The 19,540-nt window shown below is 44.8% G+C and overlaps 1 protein-coding gene across 9 annotated transcripts in view; it reads left to right on the forward strand.

Moving 5' to 3' along the window:
- TSPAN5 (tetraspanin 5) overlaps positions 1-19,540 on the forward strand; it is a 156,866-nt gene that overhangs the window by 122,916 nt on the left and 14,410 nt on the right. For 8 of the 9 annotated variants that reach the window (XM_073237271.1, XM_073237273.1, XM_017656220.3 and 5 more), the window contains exon 2: positions 3,270-3,320. In XM_073237271.1, coding sequence (XP_073093372.1) covers positions 3,270-3,320 — 51 coding nt within the window. Of the gene's footprint in view, positions 1-316; positions 356-3,269; positions 3,321-19,540 lie in introns of those variants that run through there. The other variant, XM_017656221.3, reaches the window with a different exon arrangement.

Consider the following 19,540-nt stretch of genomic DNA (forward strand, 5'->3'; position numbering starts at 1 on the left):
TCCCAGAAGGGAGGAGAACTCTGTATGAGGAGGAGAAAGTTGAACCGTCATTGACTTTACCTGCTCTGCTTCACGCCACTGCTGACACCAGCGTGGGGAATTGCTGTTCTGCAACAGTTCTTTCGTGGGGGAGAGATTTCCATCTTTTTACCTCTTCAACACTTGCTGCAAGAGCTATGCTGTCCCTGTCATATTGCATATAATTCTAACCTAATGCCTCAACTTTCTGTCCCATGAGGGAGAACGGGACTTTATCAGGACTGGTAAGGACACGTGCTGTGATGGTGGACTACCCCAGGTTCAAACCTCTGCTCCTTCACTCAGAAGCTGGATGCCTCTGAGCAAATTAAGCTGTGTAAGCCTCATTTTTTCTTTCTTAAAATGTGGTTAAGATAATGGTGCCTATTTCAGATTTAAATTTTTGTGATGCTTGAGAGAGGCACTGCATACAGATCACTAGGCACAGCGCCTAGCGGGTGACAATGAGAAATGAGCATTGGCGATTGGGCAGGGCCTTCCTTGGCTGCCAGGGCTGCTGCTGCAACATCCCCCCACTGCTGTGGGGACACTGGGGCTAAACACTGCCTTGGGAAGATGAGCGAGCATCTGTCCATGAGAGGCATTAGCATTAGAAATCAGGTGTTTCTCTGGGATGAGTTTGATGTCAATATGTGCGAAGTCAAGTGCTCTGATTTCTCTGTCGGAGGGAATCCTGTGTACACACTTGTCATTTGTTACCCTATTGTGCCCAGGACCTATGAACAGGGAAGTAACATGCTGAATTACTTTTATTTTTTAGCAACAGAATCACAAGGGACCTGTGAGTTGTTTGGGGGATTGGCTCATTTGTTGGTTTGACTGGGAAACAAGAGAAATAGACCTCTGACCTGGGTGGTAGAGTTGCTGACCACCATTTTCTGCCGCGATCTTGAAGACAAGATATCTTTCTAAACATTTTTCAAACCTGTAAGGGGAAAAGTAGGGAGAAAGGGGTCTTCGGTGTTTGCCAAATCAATCACTTACTGACACTTTTCTGTGTCGGGGCTCTGAATGCTCTGTGTTCGATATTACTAGCGTCAGATAACTGTGGGAGATTTGGGAAGTTCTGCTTTTCAAAACATCACCCCATTTTCAGGGCAGTCAATCATCTGTGTTTTCTTAGTCCCTCTTTTCCCTCTACTCCTGCTGTTTTCCCAGCCCCTTTGGGATTTGTTAGCTGATGCCTATAAAGCATGCACAACTCCCCCTGCAAACAGCAGAAAACCTCACCAGGTGGACAGGTCTCAGATTTCCCTGAAACTGAGAGATAAACCACCTCATTCCACTTTCCCTGCACACTCCTCTCACCGGGCAGCTTTCCTGACATTTCACTTAATCAAGATGTTAGTAAAATAAACAGTGTGCACTGCTGCCATCAGACTGAAACTGCTCATCAACCTGCCCACTCTCTTTTCAGTGTTTGGAAAGGAAATTCAGGGTTACTATTGGTAATAAAGATGAGGAATAAGATGTGTCTTTCCTCATGGCCAGTTAAACCCAGGCCTGATCACTGAGCTCTTCACAGGCAGACAGCCTGCACAACAGTCATCAGACCTGTGACACCCTGATATAAGACACATGTGCAATCAAGGACAGAAAATGTTATGAGATAATCCCAATTTCAGAGATGTTAAAATGTGGGAAGAAAATGTGTATGTGTGAGCAGATGGAATACAGTGAAAGCTAACTGAGAAGGGGCGTCCGTACCCCTGATCCCCAGCTGCTCCCCCGAACTCAGTGCAGCCATTGGGAACACTGTGAGATACGAAGTTCATTATGAGAGGCACCTTTGTGCTGGGTTCTTCTTTAACTCATCTCATGTTATTTGTGTGCCCCGTGAGGCTCTGGCACTCCCTGAGTTGAGAGCAAGCCAAGTTGTGGAAGCCTGTTCAACTCCTAGATAAGTGTTTAGGTTTTTCTGAAAAAAGAAGCATCCAGGAACTTCCTTTGGGTCACTTTGGACTTGGCAAGATTCAGGTTTTGGAAGGAGTGACAAAGAGCTTGTTGACATACCAGGGCTTCCTTCCGTGGGCCCTCCCCGACCAGGCCTGTTTCTCAGTTCATTCCCCTGATTGCCCGTTTTCTAGTGAACTCTGGGCTTGGGCTTATGGGGCACACACTGTTTCCTCTCCTGTCCTAAAGGCAGCATTAAATACTATTGATGTCACTGATTTTACTCAAGCTCCTACCTTACTGTTGGTCTTCATAATTTGAGTATACAGCATGATGATTTGATAGACACTGTGAAGGGGTTCCCCACCCTCAAGTTATCAACACATCTATCACCTCACATAACTACCTTTTTTTGGTGGGGACATTTCAATTCTCTCTCAAGCAAATTTCACAGCATTACCAACTATAGTCACTGTGTTAAACAGCTGACCCTTGGACAATATGGGGGTTAAGGGACCCTGATCCCCCCACACGCAGTCAAAAAATCTGTGTATAACTTTTGACTCCCCACAAACTTACTAATAGCCTACTGTTGATCGTAAGCCATACTGATAATCTGAACAGTTGATTAGAACATATTTTTTTATGTTACATGTGTTGTAGACTGTAGTCTTACAATAAAGTAAGCTAGAAAAAAGAAAATGTCTTTTCCAGATTTTTACAGATCTCCAAAAATTTTTCCCATATATTTGTTCACATGTAAGTGGACCCACTCAGTTCAAACTTGTGATGTTCAAGGGCCGACGGTCATTAGATCTTCAGGCCTCAGTCATCTTATGGTTGAAAGTTTATACTCTTTTAAAACCACCCTCTCCCTATTTGCTCCACCCTCCCAACCCCGACAACCACTTTTCTACTCCCTGTTTGTTTGAGTTCTACTTACTTGGTTATTAAGGTTGACATGTAAGTGGTGTGATATGTGTGGTGTTTATCTTCTCTGTCTGGCTTATTTCCCTTAGCATCATCCCTTCAGGTTCATCTGTGTTGCAAATGACAGGATTTCCTTCTTTTCTAAGATTGAATAATATTCTACAGTGTTGTGTGTGTATATATATATATACCATGCTTTCTTTACCCGACCTTGTAATAATTTTAATCCAGGTTATTGTAGCATTTCTTTTCCTGGTAGAGATTGTTACTCAGATTTTAGAGAAAAGTATTTTTATCAGCCAGGTAAAAGTGACAAAAGAATTGATTGAAAACTTTTCTTTTTGTATTTGTGTCAGCAGAAATGAGGTGTTTACCCTTAAACTTACACTGCTTTTCCTTTCTTTCAGTTTTTGGGAATCGCATTTCTTGGAATTGGACTGTGGGCGTGGAATGAAAAAGTGAGTTGAATCTCATGAAAATGCACACAATTTCATTGTTAGAGCCTGCATGTTGTATGTTGTTTCCTTTTATAACTGTAGAGTACAAAGAAACGTGGTTCTTAAACAAAAGAAAGCATTTCTTAGAACATAGTCATGTTTCAAAAACTCTTTAGGCGTGGGGCCTAAATTGGTCACTATATCAAAATAATTACAAAAGTAACAATACATGTGCTCAACAGAGAATGGGTATTGGAATTTTATCAGTTAGCCAGAGATACATGTTCCCATGGAACATTGCCTCACTCTGGCCTAAGAATTCAATAATGCTTATAAATATCACTGTACTACTACTTGTAGCCTTTTTTCTCTTTTATTTATTGTTAACCCTTTGGAAGCTTACTCAAACCATAAAGATGATTTTTTTAGTGTGAATGTTACTTGATAAGCTGTTAGCATGTTTCTTGAAGGAAGCTGGGTATGGTTCATGTCTGAATAACAGATAAACTTAACGTTAATACTGAAGAATGTGAGTACTTGTGCTGATTCCAAGTATTTAGGAATATTCAAAATTTATGATGAAATACAGTGTAGTGAAAGGAAAAAATCTAGAACTGTGAAGTAGCACACTGTAGGTCACAGTGACCCTGAGTGTTCTGGGTGGCTGCTCTCTAGGCCACATGCTCACACCCCACCACCCTGTGCCCACTGCCCCACTTTCCTTCCCATCCACACCTTTTAATTTTTTCTCTATAACATCCCTACTGAGGTCAAGCCCTGGAATTTAAAAATGAATACATACTCCTTTTTTCTTCCTTCTTTGGTAATGAAATTGTTGGCAGCATTTTATCTATCCTGGTATTTGGCTCCATAGTAAAGGTTTGTTATCTCCCACCTTGTAAGAGTGAGGGGAGAGTGTATGGATTGGGTCGAATTTGGAAACTAAGAAGTTAGCTTAAATTTTCCCAGAAGACCATTCTCTTATCTCTTTGGTATTTCATCCTTTGAGTTTGGTCACAGCCTGAAGTCAGGCATTTCTTTGAAGTGTGATTATATATTAAGAAAAGCAAGAAAAATTAAGAGAGTCCAGCAAACAAAAGCCCCTCAGATGCCAGTGGGAATTTCCACAGCTAAAATGATGTTCAGATAGATTGCATTAAGTAAAACTAAACCCTAAATTTTGAAATTGAATCACCCCCCGTTTATTTACAAAATACGTCAACAGAATGTAGACTGTGTTATGGAAAATGAACCAACTTCCAGCAACATTACGAGGTAGGGTGTGATTATATATGAAGGGAGACAAATTAAGTTCTCAAAACAGAGATGATTTTATCTCAAGAAACTTTCTGTTGAATACTGGTCTTCTTTTGGATTATGATTAGTTTCTGCCTCAATCCCCTTATAAGTTTAGAGATTCGTATTGGTGGAATCTCACAAATTCCACATTTAGAAGCCCACTGGTTGGTTCAGTGCCAGATAACACAGGTTTTTGTAACTGTCCTTTAATCCGAGTGCACTTCTATATGCTTTGCGAACATGCTGGAAGGCATTAAATGAACTAATTGTCTGTTCTAACAATAAGCAGACCATTGGTCATCTTGAAGATACTTTTTCTCTTTGTGAAATATAATTCTCTTTTTGTTTCATCAGTTGCCTCAAATGTCTCTTCTCTGATAAAATCACAAGATTTCTTAAAGTGGGAGTGTCACACAAATATCAGAGCGAGGGAGTGATATGGTCTTTCAGGGTGAAATAGCAAGTTTCGGCTGTCAGGGCCACTCTCAGTAAATGGAGTTTCTCTGGAGAGCTGAAGTAACTCAGCTTCTGGGTAGCCAAATTGTGAGCTGGGGCCATGTGCAGGTAGCAGAGGGAAAAGGACATGCAGCACCTCTATTTGTTGCACATGGCCATGGGTCTGAGCCCTGCATGTGAGACCCAGCGCTCACATTGCCACTGTGGAGCTGACATCTAGCAGGGGCTCTGACAGTAAGCGATTAACTATCAAGATGCATGTGCTTAGGTCCTGGTGAGTGCTGTGGAGAAATATAAGGTGTAGGATAAGAGCTAGAGTGGTGGGAGAAGGGGTCTTTTTTAGGCAGAGTCATTGGGAATGTCCCCCACCTTAGGGAGTGGCATTGGAGCAGAGACCTGTATGAGGAAGAGGGATCTGCAGAGCGCTTGGAGAACAGCATTCCAGGCAGAGGGAATCGAGAGCGTGGTGGCCCTGAGAGCTTGGTGATTCCGAGGAACAGGAAGAAAGTCAGTAGGACTAGAAGGGAGAGAGCAAAGGCAGGAAGAAGAAGGAGATGTGGCAAGAGAGGCAGGCAGAGGCGGAGCAGACAGGGTTCTGTAGGAGTCTCTGGAGGAGAGGAAGTCACCATGGCATTTGGATAAGGGAGTGTCCTGATCTGGCTTTGGCTTTAAGACCACTCTGGTTGCTGAGTGGAAAAAAGTACATAGCTTTGGGGCTGAACAGGCCTGAGTTCAAATACTGGCTCCTCCACATATCATCTGGGTGACTTTGGGTGACTTGTTACCTTCTCTGAGATGCCCTTCCCTCTTCTGTGCACTGGGAACACTGTCACTGCCTAGAACTATAAGGATTGCATGAGACGGCCCCCAAGATAGCACCTGGTGTAGTTAATGTTTCCTGGAGATGTGTCTCCCTCTCCTGGATGCATGACTATACTATGTCCACTTCTGCATGGGGATAAGGACAAAATGGTGGCTTTGGGAGCTGCTTCAAATTTTAGGCGAGTTCTAGGATCTGATCCAGGGGCCAGAGAGTTGGTCTCTGAAGGAGGGTGTGGCGTGCGGTGATCTCCTTGCTAACTGTGAAGGCCATTCTGTTGAAGCACTTTGGATTAACTTCTAAGCAGGCCCAGGCCCATGGTGGGTTAATGTTCTAGGGTGAACCACAGCTGGCCAAGGCTGGTGAGCAGCATGTGCCGGCCGGGCCAGTAAGCACAGCCCATGGATCGGGAAACTCCCCCAGGGGAGATGTGTGACATTAACTTGAAAGGAGGCCGAGGGTAGATCCCTGAACTCCGTCACAGCTGGAAGGACCAGATTTCTATTAGAAAGACCAGATTTCCTTATTAGATGGGTTTTACACATTTGTGTATGGAGTACAGAAACCATGGAGGCAAAAATTATTACCCACAAACACTTAATTAAAACTAGGCTGAATTTAAACCTAGGGCTCATATTACAGTTGAATAATGGACATAATAACTAAATAATTCATTTTGTCTAATTTCCAAATCGACTGTGAAGATGCTAAGGATGACTGTGTCTCCGGAAGAAACTGGTTTATGAGCAGTTTTTCAGAAATCATAGATCTGCTGTTTTAGAAGGAACATTAACAATTATGTAGCATGAATCAGCTCTATAACAGGCCTGACAACATCCAGCCATCCTCAACTCATTCATTCAAGTAACAGTTACTGAGCACGTACAATGGGACGGGGCTTGTACTGGACTCCGGGGATGTAATTCCTCAGGTAATTTACAATCCAGGAATGGTGCGCGTATGCATAAAATGTGTACATATATACATAAAATAATACACTGCAATAAATGCTAATTTGGAGTGTATGTAAGTATAACCATTCGCACAGCAAAGTACTCATACTTCTGTCTCTGTGGGTTACTCTTACTGCTGAAAATACCTTCCTTCTACCCAAGTAGAATCACTGTCCTACTGGTTTTTTACTCCTTGATTGTGGATCTACCCTCCTGGATCCCACAGAGTAAGCCCTTCTACATGTTGGCCCTCGATGTATTCAGGGTGGAGGCCTGGTTCCTTCTGAGTTTCCTGGCTAAACATCTACTTCTCTTTGGGTGAAGCCTTTTCACCATGCTGGTCTTGCTCCCCTGACCTCCCTCTAGTATGTTCTCTGTACCGGTGAGAGGGTGCTTGAGGGGCCATAGAGGGTATGGCTGGATTATATCCCTTCTCCCCTCCCCTGCTGTCAGTGCAGCTTTGAGATCACACTGTTGGTCACTAAGAATCCTAAGGTGGTCTCAGATCCAACTAGGTTTACCCTGTCCACCTCACGTCTGGCAGATTTTCAGAGTCAAAGGCGAGATTCCACATTTACCCAGCTGTTGTCCAATGCACCCACCTTCCACTCAGCTTGGTTTTAGCTGCACATTTCGATCAACCTCCCCCCTCAGTTTCATTTCTTACTCTGACCTTCTTTTAGCTCCTTGCCCCAGCACTGCCTGGGGAAATTCTGATTCGGTAGGTCTAGGGTAGACACTAGGACAGTCTGTATTCGCAAGCCTCCTAGATTGTTCTTGTTGCATTTGAGTTCAGTCATCCCTGATAAAAGTCACTGATATGTTGAACAGGCCAAGGAAAGAGCCTGGTGACATATCAGTAGAAATTGCCTTTGGGGTTGACACTCGCTCACTTAATGTGTACTCTTGGGTGTCATCAGTCAGGCAGCACCTAATCCATCTACTTGTCCTTACATCAGACTGGTTTTCTGCAGCTTGTCTTTGTCGATAGACTATATGCTTTGCTTTATGTCTGATTAACCAGCCCAGGGAATTAATTGAACCTGGTACTTTCTTACTGAACCCATACTGCATTCTGGGGCACATCATTTGCTTATCCAGGTACTCAGAAACCCATATCAGCACAGCAAGGACTAAGGCACAGTTTATCATTCCTCCCTTCTGGAAAGACTTTCCTCACTTGGCTTCCAAAAGATCACCCTCTCCCAGTTTTCTGCCTCACAGGCAATGCCTTGTCACACTCCTTTGCTAATTCCAGCATCCTCCTCTGACCTCTGAATGGTGGGGTGCCTCAGGCTTGGCCCTCACACCTCTTCTCTGTCTTCACTCACACTCTAGGAGGGCTCATCCAGGCTTGAACCTTTGAATGCCATCGGTCACTGAGGACTAGTTTAGACCTTTGTTCCTGAGCTCACCTGAGCTCCAGACCCAGTGGCCTGCCCACCAGTCTCCACTTAGATGCCCCACGGGCTTCCAAAACTTAACAGTCCAAAACAACACTCCCGATTCCCCCCCTCGAGCCCTCTTTCCCCAGTTACAATAAATAACTCTGTCCTCTGGTTTACTTGGGTACTCTTGACACCGTTCTTTCTTTTCTTCTTATACCACATTCAGTCTATCAGCAAATGCCATAAGCTGTGCCTTGAAACTGTATTGAGGACCTGATTTCTTCTCAGCACCTCCACTGTTACCCCTGGCAGCACAGGGGTCTAAGCTGCTAGCACCCTTTGCCTGCTCTAGTGCAAAGCCCTCAGCAGTTTCCCTGCCTCTGTTCTTGCACCCCAACTCCCACCTAGGTCTGTCTCTATGCAGCAGCCAGAGTGATCCTTCTAAAATATAAGACATATCCTTTCACTTCTCTGCTCCAAGTTTTCTAGTGAGCTTACCATCTCACTGAAAGTTGTATATGGTGCCCTGTTACTTCTGGGACCTTATTTTCCACACTATGCCATCCCTAGCCCCCACTCATCACCTTGCTATGCCTCCAAATCTCAAACATAATCCCCTACCCCAGGGCCTTTGCACTTGCTCTCCTACCTGATAGGCTGAGCCCCCAAGATGCACACTGGCACTTTACTTCCTGATGTCTATTCAAGTGTCAGCTTTATACACAGGCCTTCTTGGTCTGTCCAAAGTAGCCATTCTCTCTCCACCCATAGTGCTTTCTTCCCATTTTGCTGTGCTTTTCCCCTGTGCATTTCCATAGGATTTACCACTTATGTGCTGACAAGTTTATTGCTATCCATCCCCACTAAAAAGTAAGCTCTGTGAGGGCAGGCACTTTTGTTTACAGCTACATTTCAGTTCCTGGCACATAGTAGGTGTTAGACAAATATTGCTTGTGAAAGAATGAATGAGCAAATGAATGATGAAAGTGTTCTTTTAAACCCTTGCTATTTTGTGGCCTTTATGGTTCAGTTATAGAAGTCTCTGGATGCCTCAGGTCTCTAGTTAGCATACTGGATTAACAGTTTGTACAGCTTCCAAGGTAGAATTTGGAAAATTACATGTGGTTTCTGATGTCTGATTTGATAGTGGTATAATGTTAGAAACAACAAATACATTAATTCTGGATGCCAGGAAAGAAAGTAACCATTTATTTCCGCCATAAAAATGGCAATCTCTATATGATTGTCTCATTTTGTGGAAAATTAGGGTGCCTTTCCTTTTCCATTAAGCCCAGTGTTTACACTTGTTACTTAGTCTTTGGGTGGAGGAGACACAGAGTGATGATCACTAACAGTCTGGATGAGGGTGCTGCCAGCAGGAGCTTTGGACGGGGAGGGGAAGGCTCAGCTTTTCAGGGGAGGGAGAGTGCCCTCATTGGTGTTCAGTGTGAGTGTGAGGTTCCCCTCCAGCCCCCTAACGCACGAACGTGCAAAGGGTCTGGCTCCTCCGGCCTGAAAACCCCTTGAGCCTGTCTTCTTGCCCATTTATGCTCTGTTCCAACACTGTCCCTCTTACACCGTGGATGCCCTGAAGATGTTTGTGAAGATGTTTGTGACTAAGTGAATGAGAATATGCAGAAGAGCTTGATGCATTGTAAAAGACTACACGGAAAAATTAGCTGCTTACAAAGGGCTTTCGTTTTCACTTCTGTGATCTCTGGACCCCGAGGGTCAACTTGTAAGAGGGAGGATACACTGCAGTTACAGAGGTGGGGAGACTGAGCCCCAGAGAGGTCACCCGGAAGTCTGGCCCTCTGCCCCATCCCCCTCGGGTCCTGTCCTCCGTCGCGCTCCCTGGCCAGCTCTGTCGGGAGCGGGCGGGAAGGGAAGGGTTGCTGCTGGGCCCTGACCCCGGCAGGGCCGCGGGAGTTAGAGGAGCTCCACGCCCTGTTGCTTTCTCCTTGGCTTTCCTGGGGACAGAATTGTCCTTTCCCTGGAGGCTTTCCCCTGACCACAGTCTGTCACTGGAAGTCTCACTTCAAAACCTCCCAGAGGCCTCTTGTCTCACCTTAGAAAAACTAGCCCTGTTTTCCCAAGAAGGAAAGGGAGAGAGTGAGATTCAGTGGTTCAGGTGATTCACAGCAGCAGCTCTGGGGGGGTTTCGTAGCCGGTGGGAGGCGGCAGGTAGAAGGGGTCACTCAGATCACTTGAGCAGAAGAATGTATGCCCTGGCTTTGAAATGACTTTGAGGGGACACTTCTGAGGTGCTGTAATCCTACTTTGAAGATTTCATTTTATTGACCGAAATGTAGGTAAGTTTGTCTGCATCTCTCTTCCTCAGTTATCCAAGGAATCCCCTTAAGTTCTCTGTTGTAGCCAAAAACCAGAAAAGCAAACAGCTCCTGCTCAGTACTTGGGAACCTAGGGGTGATCTGATGTGCTGCGATCAGCAAGTCAAAAAACACATGAAATACACCTGAAAGTTAGTTTTTCTCTTTTCATTATGTCCCTCTAAACTTAGAGAGGGATTTCTCAGAAATGGAAATTCAGGTGGATCTGAAGCTCCGGGACTGTGGTCACTCTCAGATACCACAGTCCCACTCTCACTGCAGAGCACACGTCCAGGCCCAGTTATCACACAGGGCGGGAAACCTAACTTTGCATTACAGTGTTCTCCTCGCCCGGCTGCGCCTGCCTCGGCCCCTGTGGAGGGACAGGTGAGGCCCGTGCCCCTGCCCCCGCCTGTTGCCCTCCCCCAGCCCCAGCTGCCCCTCTGCCCACTTCCTGCCTGGCACTCAGGTGGGGCTCTGCTTCCTGAGCTTGGCAGAGTGAAGGGGATGACATCTTGGTCTTTCTGAAGCTTCCCTGCTGAGTCCTTCTCCCTAGTGGTGCCCCTGAGCTTGAGGGTATTTTTATTCTAGGTGGCCGCCTGGCACGGTGCTCAGACCTGGCCGTCTTCCTCAGCTGGTGTTCCTCTGACTCGGCCTTCTCCTGTTTCCTCTTCTCCCCCATGCTGCCTCTCCTGATTCTCCGGGGAAGCAGTCAGACTTCAAGCCCACAGGTTCCTTCCTGGGCAGAGCCAGGCCCCAGCACTGTGTCTCAAAGCACTGTGTGTCCCCATGGTCTCCTTGAAACTCCTCAATAGGTTTAAGGTAAAAAGCCCCTGGTCTTGGTGGAGGTGCACAGCAGCCACTTTCTCTAGAGAAATCTCAATTCCCTCTCAGTCCTCCCTTCAACCCCATTTTTTGTCCACTTGATTATACTTAGGTGTCCGAGAGAAGGTTCTTTTTTGGCCGTGGTGTGGGGTGTGGAGTCGGGGGAGATCTTTGTCTCCTATTCACTCTGGTTTTCAGATTATGATCAGTAAAGTCTGAGGTGAGAATGTTATCCTAACATCACGTTACATATTTTTCTTAAAATTTTAGAAACAGGTGTCTGATGTTACATTGGATATAAGAATCCTCTTGCCTCCTGCTTGCTCTTTTCAGACAGAAGGGCATCGTGGTTGAAACCTCACTGTGGGGCCCCGTGGCCTGGGCTCCAATTGCTCCTCTGCCACTTTCTTTCTTGGTGACCTTGCCAGTTACTCCAGCTCTGGGTCAGTTGCCTGCCATTCCTACCTGGTAGGTTTACTGTGAGGGAGAAGTGGCCCAGGCAGCCTGCCTGGCATAGGGTCAGGGTCCAGCAGAGTGCCTCTCAGGTCCCTGTTCCAGCTCTCAACACAGAGACTGCCAGCTGCTTCCATGGCATCCACCTGCTGCCCCAGGAGGGAGCTTTCTAAATGCACAAACGACCTGGGCCTTTCTCTGTTCAAAATGACTTCAGATTGAAACCCAGCCCTGCCCCGCCAACCTCTTAGTCTCCTGTCACCACTTGTCACACTCAGGCATAGACCCCTGGTGGGCCAGGCCCTGTCACTTTGTCTCTGCACCTGCTGACATGACCTTGTGCCCCTGCATGTGTCCCTGTCTATGTCTCCAGTCTTTTGCACATTCATATGAGAATATCTGGGGAGTGGCTAGGAACATACTGGATTCCCAAAAAGTGACACTTTTACACGTGGCAGTCACTCACCCCAGGGTGATGACAGTGGTGTCCCAGTGGCACAGCTGGCCTCCTAGGCAGCTGCTTGATTGCAGGATTTTATGGAGACCTGAAGGATGACTGCTCTTCCCCGCCTTGCCCCTCCCCAAAAGCAGTTCATGGCCCTTTTTTATCTATAAGAAAGGGTTACATAAATCTCACTGAAGACCTTTTCTTACAAGGAACAAATGGGAAACTGTGTGCCTTTGAAGCAGCTGGTATTCCTCCTTGCCTGGCTCTGAGTAATGCTGCCCTGTGCTCTTACACCTCCCTGGACTGCTCAGTGCCCACTGAAGGCCCATTTTTTCTCCGTCTGAGTCCTCTCTCTGAGCTCTACAGTGGTTCCTTAGACAGATGGGTGTTTTGGGGTTTGCAGAGTTGCTTCACCCTGTAGTGTTCTTTGAGGCTCTTTGATGAATTGTTAAGGGGCTAGTTTCTCTGGGGCTTCAGTTTGGTCCTACGTGCACATTGCTTAAATATGCATCTCCAGCCCTGGAGGACCACCACTCTCTGAGAAGCTTGCTGTCTTTAGATGTCCTATCTTGTTATCCTTTTTCAAGTAGGGAAATGCTTCTCTCCCGTTCACTCCAGGAAAACTGCTGCCAGTTCCACCTCAGTAGGGTCTGGTTTACAGAGGGGTGGCTGAATCAGGACCCTGTCTCATAAATCTCAAAGGGGTCCATCTGGCTTGGCTTTGGCATGCATTCCATATGCCTGTCTCTCTGTTTCTCGTCCAGCAATTGGAAAGAATGTGCTTGTATATGCCAAATCAGAAGAGTCCCAGACCTTAGGGGCTTATTAATGCTCTTTTTGCATTTCTCTTCTGTGTGAGTTGAGAGAAAAGAAACTAAGCTTGCCAGGTGGCACACAGAGGATTCTCTGTGCTGGTGGTAGAAAAAAACACAGACACTCCTGAGGTTTATTGGCTTGAAACCCTTTTGGACCTCTGTTTGCTTTTCATTTCTGCACACGTGTAGAACCCTCTTACAAGAAATGGTTACACTCAGAATATATTCCTTCATTGCGGAACTGTGGGGGGAAAGCTTAATTCCAGAGATAGTTGAATGACTGAGATGCTGATGAGCTGATGGAGGCCAGAGGGAAGGTGGACTGATTTCTTACATTCTTACTGAGACAGTGCTCATCAAACCAATGAATGACAAGATCACACAGGAATAGGACATGGTTTGGTAACTGGGCACTCGTGCAGAAGTGGTGAATCCTTGGTGTCCAGCATGCCCAGTCAGCTCCTTGGCCATCCGGGCATCCCTGCTCCTGGTTCAGGGCGCCACCATCATGGAGACACGGCCACTGACTGCTCACACGCTTCCCGCTGTTGACTGGTTTCTCACTGCCCTTTTCTCTACTGCAACACCTCTGTGTAATCACAGCCCCCACCTACTCATGGCTTCTGCCTACTCCTGGTCTTTGCTTATTCATGCGTTCTCCCGTCCACTTTCACTCTGAGTGTCAGTGATTTCTGGTCCCCCAGGAAACAATCTGATTGGCGAGTGAGTTCCTGCCACCTCCATTAGGCATGATCACCACACATGGGCGTGGCTTTGCTTAGACAGGGCCTGGCAGGTCAAGTACCAGAGTAAATAGATTCCTCTCCAGTGCAGTTGGGTTAGACACCCCGTCTGTGTCTTTCTATAGCATCTAGTGCTTTCCTCTTGGTCTAATAATATAGTGATGATGATGAAGATGGTGATAAACTTACTGAATTCTTATGTGCCAAGCATTTGGCATAATATTTATATTTAGTTGGATTATTTTCTTAATCCTTAATATAACCTTATGACATAGGGTCCCATTTCACTGATGTGGAAATTGAGACTTAGAAAAGTTTGGTAACTACCAGGATCACACAGGTAGTAAGTGGTGGAACTGGGATTCAGGACAGGGTGTCTGCACTGCAGTGTCCTGCCTCTCTGCCCTACATATAGCCATGCCAGCTCCCCTCTTGCTGTGTGTCAGGATTCCAAGGGGAACTGTAGGTTTCCAGGGGGGCTTGAGTACTGCGCAGGATGGAAGGCTCTCTGCCATACTCCAGAGGCTAAGCGCCTGGAGTATCACAGTCTCCCTTTTGCCAGGATGGATGAACACTGATGCATTTTTGCTTGTTGGCTCTCTGTTCTTCTGTTACAGTGATAGTACTTCTGACATGTTTCATTAATTTGTCTTATTTTTTTAGACACATACGGTCTCCTTGCTAAGTTCTAAGGGATACTGTCTAGTACCCAGTGGAAACCTATTGTCACTGGAAGGTCATCTCTTAAAGGTTCCAAATTGGTATGCCAAGAGCTAGTTGTCCAAAAGCCTATTTGTGGAATGGCTAATTTGCTGAATATATTTGTTTCTTTCAACTTTTTTCTTTTAATTGACTGATACTCGTTTTGTCTCTAGAGCAGCACTTTATGGTCTGGTCAATTTGTTTTGCCCCTGTTATAGCAATGGCTGTAGATGTAGAGGAAATGACTGAGAGGCATACAAATATGGACAGAGAAACATACAGTATGAATATGAAAAGTTCTTACAAATGGTCATTTATATTGGTTTTTATTAATATAATTTTAGTAATATATTAATAAACAATATATATATATAGGAAATCCTCCTATGTTCTTCTTGTGTCTATAGATTTGTATATACTTTTCATGTGACCTGTGGTCTCAGCCTCTGGCTCTTTGCATTTCTGTCTCTGTTGCTGCAGTTCAGAAGTCCACTTTCCATGTCGGCCAAACAAATGCTTAAAGGAATATGTGCAGGTGGCTAATTGCTCTGCTTCTCATCCATTTATCCTCAGTCCAAGTAGATTCAGCTTCATAGGATGATATTTTCTGCCTTTATCCATAAAGTCCAGTCTGCTTGACATCTTTAACTCCCAGGGCTTCGCTGCAGGATTCACACATTAGAAGGGTAACAACTTACCCAGGGATGGTGATGCTGGGCTGTGCATGTGTGCGCCTCGCTTAAGTAGTAGTTCTGGATACAGAAGAGAGCAGCCAAGTGACATTATTTATTTATTTATTTATTTATTTATTTCAACAAGCTTGCATTCTAGAAAGTATTTAAACCCAAGGACTGAATGTTCCATTTAGATGGAGAATTGGAGGTTAAATCATCTAAGTATTATTTTCCAGTGACATAGACAAAGCACCTGAAAGTTCTATCCAGAACTCATTTTATTGATGATGCCGGACTGATAGTCAGCACAAAGGAGAGCTCTTTATACTGGCACATTGCCGTGTTGATTGGACAGAGCAGCCAGCTGACTAAAGGGACTGTATTAAATCCAGTACTTCCTCCAACTCTTGTCTGCCCACCCCCCCTCCGCCTCTGACACTTCTTCCCACCATAAAGTGTGAACTTCAGTTGTACATGTGTGTATGTGTGCACGTGCTTGTGTGTGCACATTACATGTGCAGCACTAAAGCAGAGTTTATTCAAAGCCCTTGTTGTGTCATGTGGGTCCCCCAGATACAAATACAGACCCAAATAGAAGCAGCTTTTCTGCAGTCAAGCCAAGTGTATTCTGAGGATGCTGGAGTGACTCTCAGAACTCCTGGTCAGGCCAGGGATTACAATACTGTCAGAATTTTCCCTCCCTACTCTTACTCTGTGTCTCTTCCTAAGTACAGGCTTCCTCTTTCTCACTCCACTTTCCATGTGGTGAGAAACGTATTGCATGTGGCTCTGGAGTTGGGCATTGTACAGCTTGAGCCACAGGAGAGACAGATGTCTGTTCCAATCCTGGCGTCTGAGGAAGGGAATCCAGGCTTCCCCACTCTTTCTGGGGCAGTGGGGTCCTGTGAGAATTGGCAGCTCTGAGGGACTCATGGAGTGGACTTGGGGGAGAAAGAATCCTTACAAGGAGGAGGAGGTGCTGTTTCCCGTGGAAGAGGGGGAGCCTCCAAGTTCCCCAAAGATGAGGTGTCTGCCTGTGGTGTTCTTGTGCATTCCTGAACATTGAACCGTGGATCTGAACGTCCTCTTTCAAGTCACTTGGCAGACTTAACTTAGATATAATCTTATATCTTTTTTTCCCTTCTGGCTTCTTGTCAACCACAAGCTTTAATTATAATTGTTCTTCATCAGGCTTGTTCTAGAACTTTTACTCATTTGTCCAGTTGATCTGAACAGAATTAAAAGTTCAGTTAGATTTAAGAGAGCAGAAGGCTGAACTATCAACTCCCCATCATTTTTGTGGTCTAAAATCTATGTTGCCCAGTTATGCTCAGCTCCTCATTAATCTGTGAAGTCAGTAAGAATGCTCTTCAGGGAGTAGTTGGAAATATTGCACAGGTGAAAGAGATTTTTCTTCATCTCCATCTGGTTAAGTAATCCTAACACCAAGGAAAAGAAAACTGAGCATTGACTTCCATACTTTGTGTTTAAGATTTGAGTCATTTTTCAACCGATAACTACTCGGATAAATTCAGAATCCACTAAAAATAAAGTTCTGGGTAGTCTTTTCCATGCTTTACAGAATATTATTTCCCACAAAGCCTCAGTATTTGTTTCGAACCCTGCCTTTTGCTGGAATTTAGGATTAAATGAGTAGAATCTGCTGTCTGGTTAGGCCCCAGATGATTGTCATTTCCATGGTAACAGTTGAAGGCCTCTCAGTTAAAAGTGCCCCCCGCAGGCTGGGAAGAGTAAAAGTGTGAAAATGAGTTTGTCTAGGAAGCCCAGTTCTCATCTTCCAAATTAACCAGAGGACAAACAATCCAGGGGCCTCTTGACAGGTGGGACCCTCCGTTCCGCCCTCTGGGAGGCAGGAGCAGGCATGTGTGTTGATTGGCTTTGCAGTTGCCCAGGTAATTGTCCCTATTACCCATGGAGCTCTCTGTGTCCAGCCACAGGTCATGGACGGGGGTTTGGGAACAATCTGATCTGTGCTCAGACTTGAGTGTGAGTCACAAAAAGCCCATTAAGAATGGATGAAATCACAGAATGATCTTAAAGTTGGAGGGAACATAAAGGGCATTAAGTCCCAATTTCCCATCTAATTCGGGAATCCCTTCTGAAGCGCTGCTGCCAGAGTCCACAGGGGAAGCCTGCATTTCTTGGAGTCCCTGCTGGAGACCTACTGGCCTCAGAAAGTGGTGCCAATAAATTGAGTGTGTTTCTCTCATAATTAACTTTTTAAATTAAAAAAATGTTTTCCTATACCCCCAAAGTCCTCTTTTCCACCAGCTGAGTGGTTCCAAAAACTTAAGACTGTGAGGATCAGCACCTATGTATTAAGGCATTCTGTGGGGAGAGGGCGGTTTCCTGGTGACACCAGACCCTCACCATGGTTGCTTGAGTTTTGTCTGGGTTCTCTGGCAGCATTTTTTCTCAGCATCATTTGTGTAGGTTGAGAATTGGTTACAGTGTATCTGTGTTATCCTTTCTCCCCATGAAGTATTCATAGTTGAGAGCTTGCAAATCTAAGAAACTCAAGATTAGATCAAACCAGTGGCCTCAGCAGTCTTCTGAAGGGTGTGGAGGCCTTTTGTGATGTTACCTCAGAAGTTAGTGAATACACTGTGTTCCTGACTGCCTTAATAATCTCTCAACCCTTCATCTGTGACTTTATTCATACCCTTGGCCTTTTTTTATTTTATGCTTTCTTTTTTTAAATTTTATTAAGGTATCATTGATATACACTCTTATGAAGGTTTCACATGAAAAACAATGTGGTTACTACATTCACCCATATTAATTATCAAGGCCCCCCAACACCCCTTTGCACTCACTGTCCATCAGTGTAGTAAGATGCCACAGAGTCACTACTTCTCTGTGCTACACTGTCTTCCCCATGACGCCCCCACACCATGTGTACTAAACATAATACTCCTCAATCCCCTTCTCCCTCCCTCCCACCTGCCCTCCCACAAACCTCCCCTTTCATAACCGCTAGTCCCTTCTTGGAGTCTGTGAGTCTGCTGCTGTTTTGTTCCCTCAGTTTTGCTTTGTTGTTAATACTCCAAAAATGAGGAAAATCATTTGGTACTTGTATTTCTCTGCCTGGCTTATTACACTGAGCATAATACCCTCTAGCTCCATCCATGTTGTGGCAAATGGTAGGGTTTGTTTCTTTCATATGGCTGAATAGTATTCCATTGTGTATATGTACCGCATCTTTATCCATTCATCCACTGGTGGACACTTAGGTTGCTTCCATATCTTGGTTATTGTATATAGTGCTGCAATACACATAGGGGTGCATGTCTTTGAATTTGAGAATAGAACTTGTTTTCTTTGGGTAAATTCCTGGGAGTGGAACTCCTGGGTCAAATGGTATTTCTATTTTTAGTTTTTTGAGGAATTGCTTTCCACAATGGTTGAACTAGTTTACATTCCCACCAGCAGTGTAGGAGGGCTCCCCTTTCTCTGCATCCTCGCCAGCATTTGTTGTTCTTAGTTTTATCAATGTTGCCCATCCTAACTGGTGTGAGGTGATATCTCATTGTTGTTTTAATTTGCATTTCCCTGATAATTAGCGATGTGGAGCATCTTTTCATGTGCCTGTAGGCCATCTGAATTTCTTCTTTGGAGAAATGTCTGTTCATATACTCTGCCCATTTTTTAATCAGGTTATTTGCTTTTTGGGTGTTGAGGCATGTGAATTCCTTATGTATTTTGGATGTTAATCCCTTGTCGGATATGTCATTTACAAATATATTCTCCCATACTGTAGGATGCCTTTTTGTTCTGCTGGTGGTGTCCTTTGCTGTACAGAAGCTTTTTAGTTTGATGTAGTCCCATTTGTTCATTTTTGCTTTTGTTTCCCTTGCCTGAGGAGATGTGTTCAGGAAAAAGTTGCTTGTTTATATTCAAGAGATTTTTGCCTATGTTTTCTTCTAAAAGTTTTATGGTTTTATGACTTACATTCAGGTCTTTGTTCCATTTCGAGTTTACTTTTGTGTATGGGGTTAGACAATAATCCAGCTTCATTCTCTTACATGTTAGCTGTCCAGTTTTGTACCCTTGGCCTTTTTTGTAAAGTTTAAGTTGTACCTTTTAAGAGTACTTTCTCATATGTGCCTTATTATTAACGTCTGTTGTTTTTAAGTTGATGTCCCCTATCCCCCCCAAAAATCCCAAAACCTAACAAACATTTTGTCCAAATGTTTCTATAATTTTGAAATGGTTTATAACTTAAAACTCCTAAACTCAAGTGTTGCTCAGTGCTGACTGAAAAGTGCTGAGAAGCAAGTACATGGCTTCCACTTGGTAAGGAAAAAGTCCTAA

Source organism: Manis javanica, chromosome 5 (assembly GCF_040802235.1).
Source record: "Manis javanica isolate MJ-LG chromosome 5, MJ_LKY, whole genome shotgun sequence".
Taxonomy (NCBI): Eukaryota; Metazoa; Chordata; class Mammalia; order Pholidota; family Manidae; genus Manis; species Manis javanica.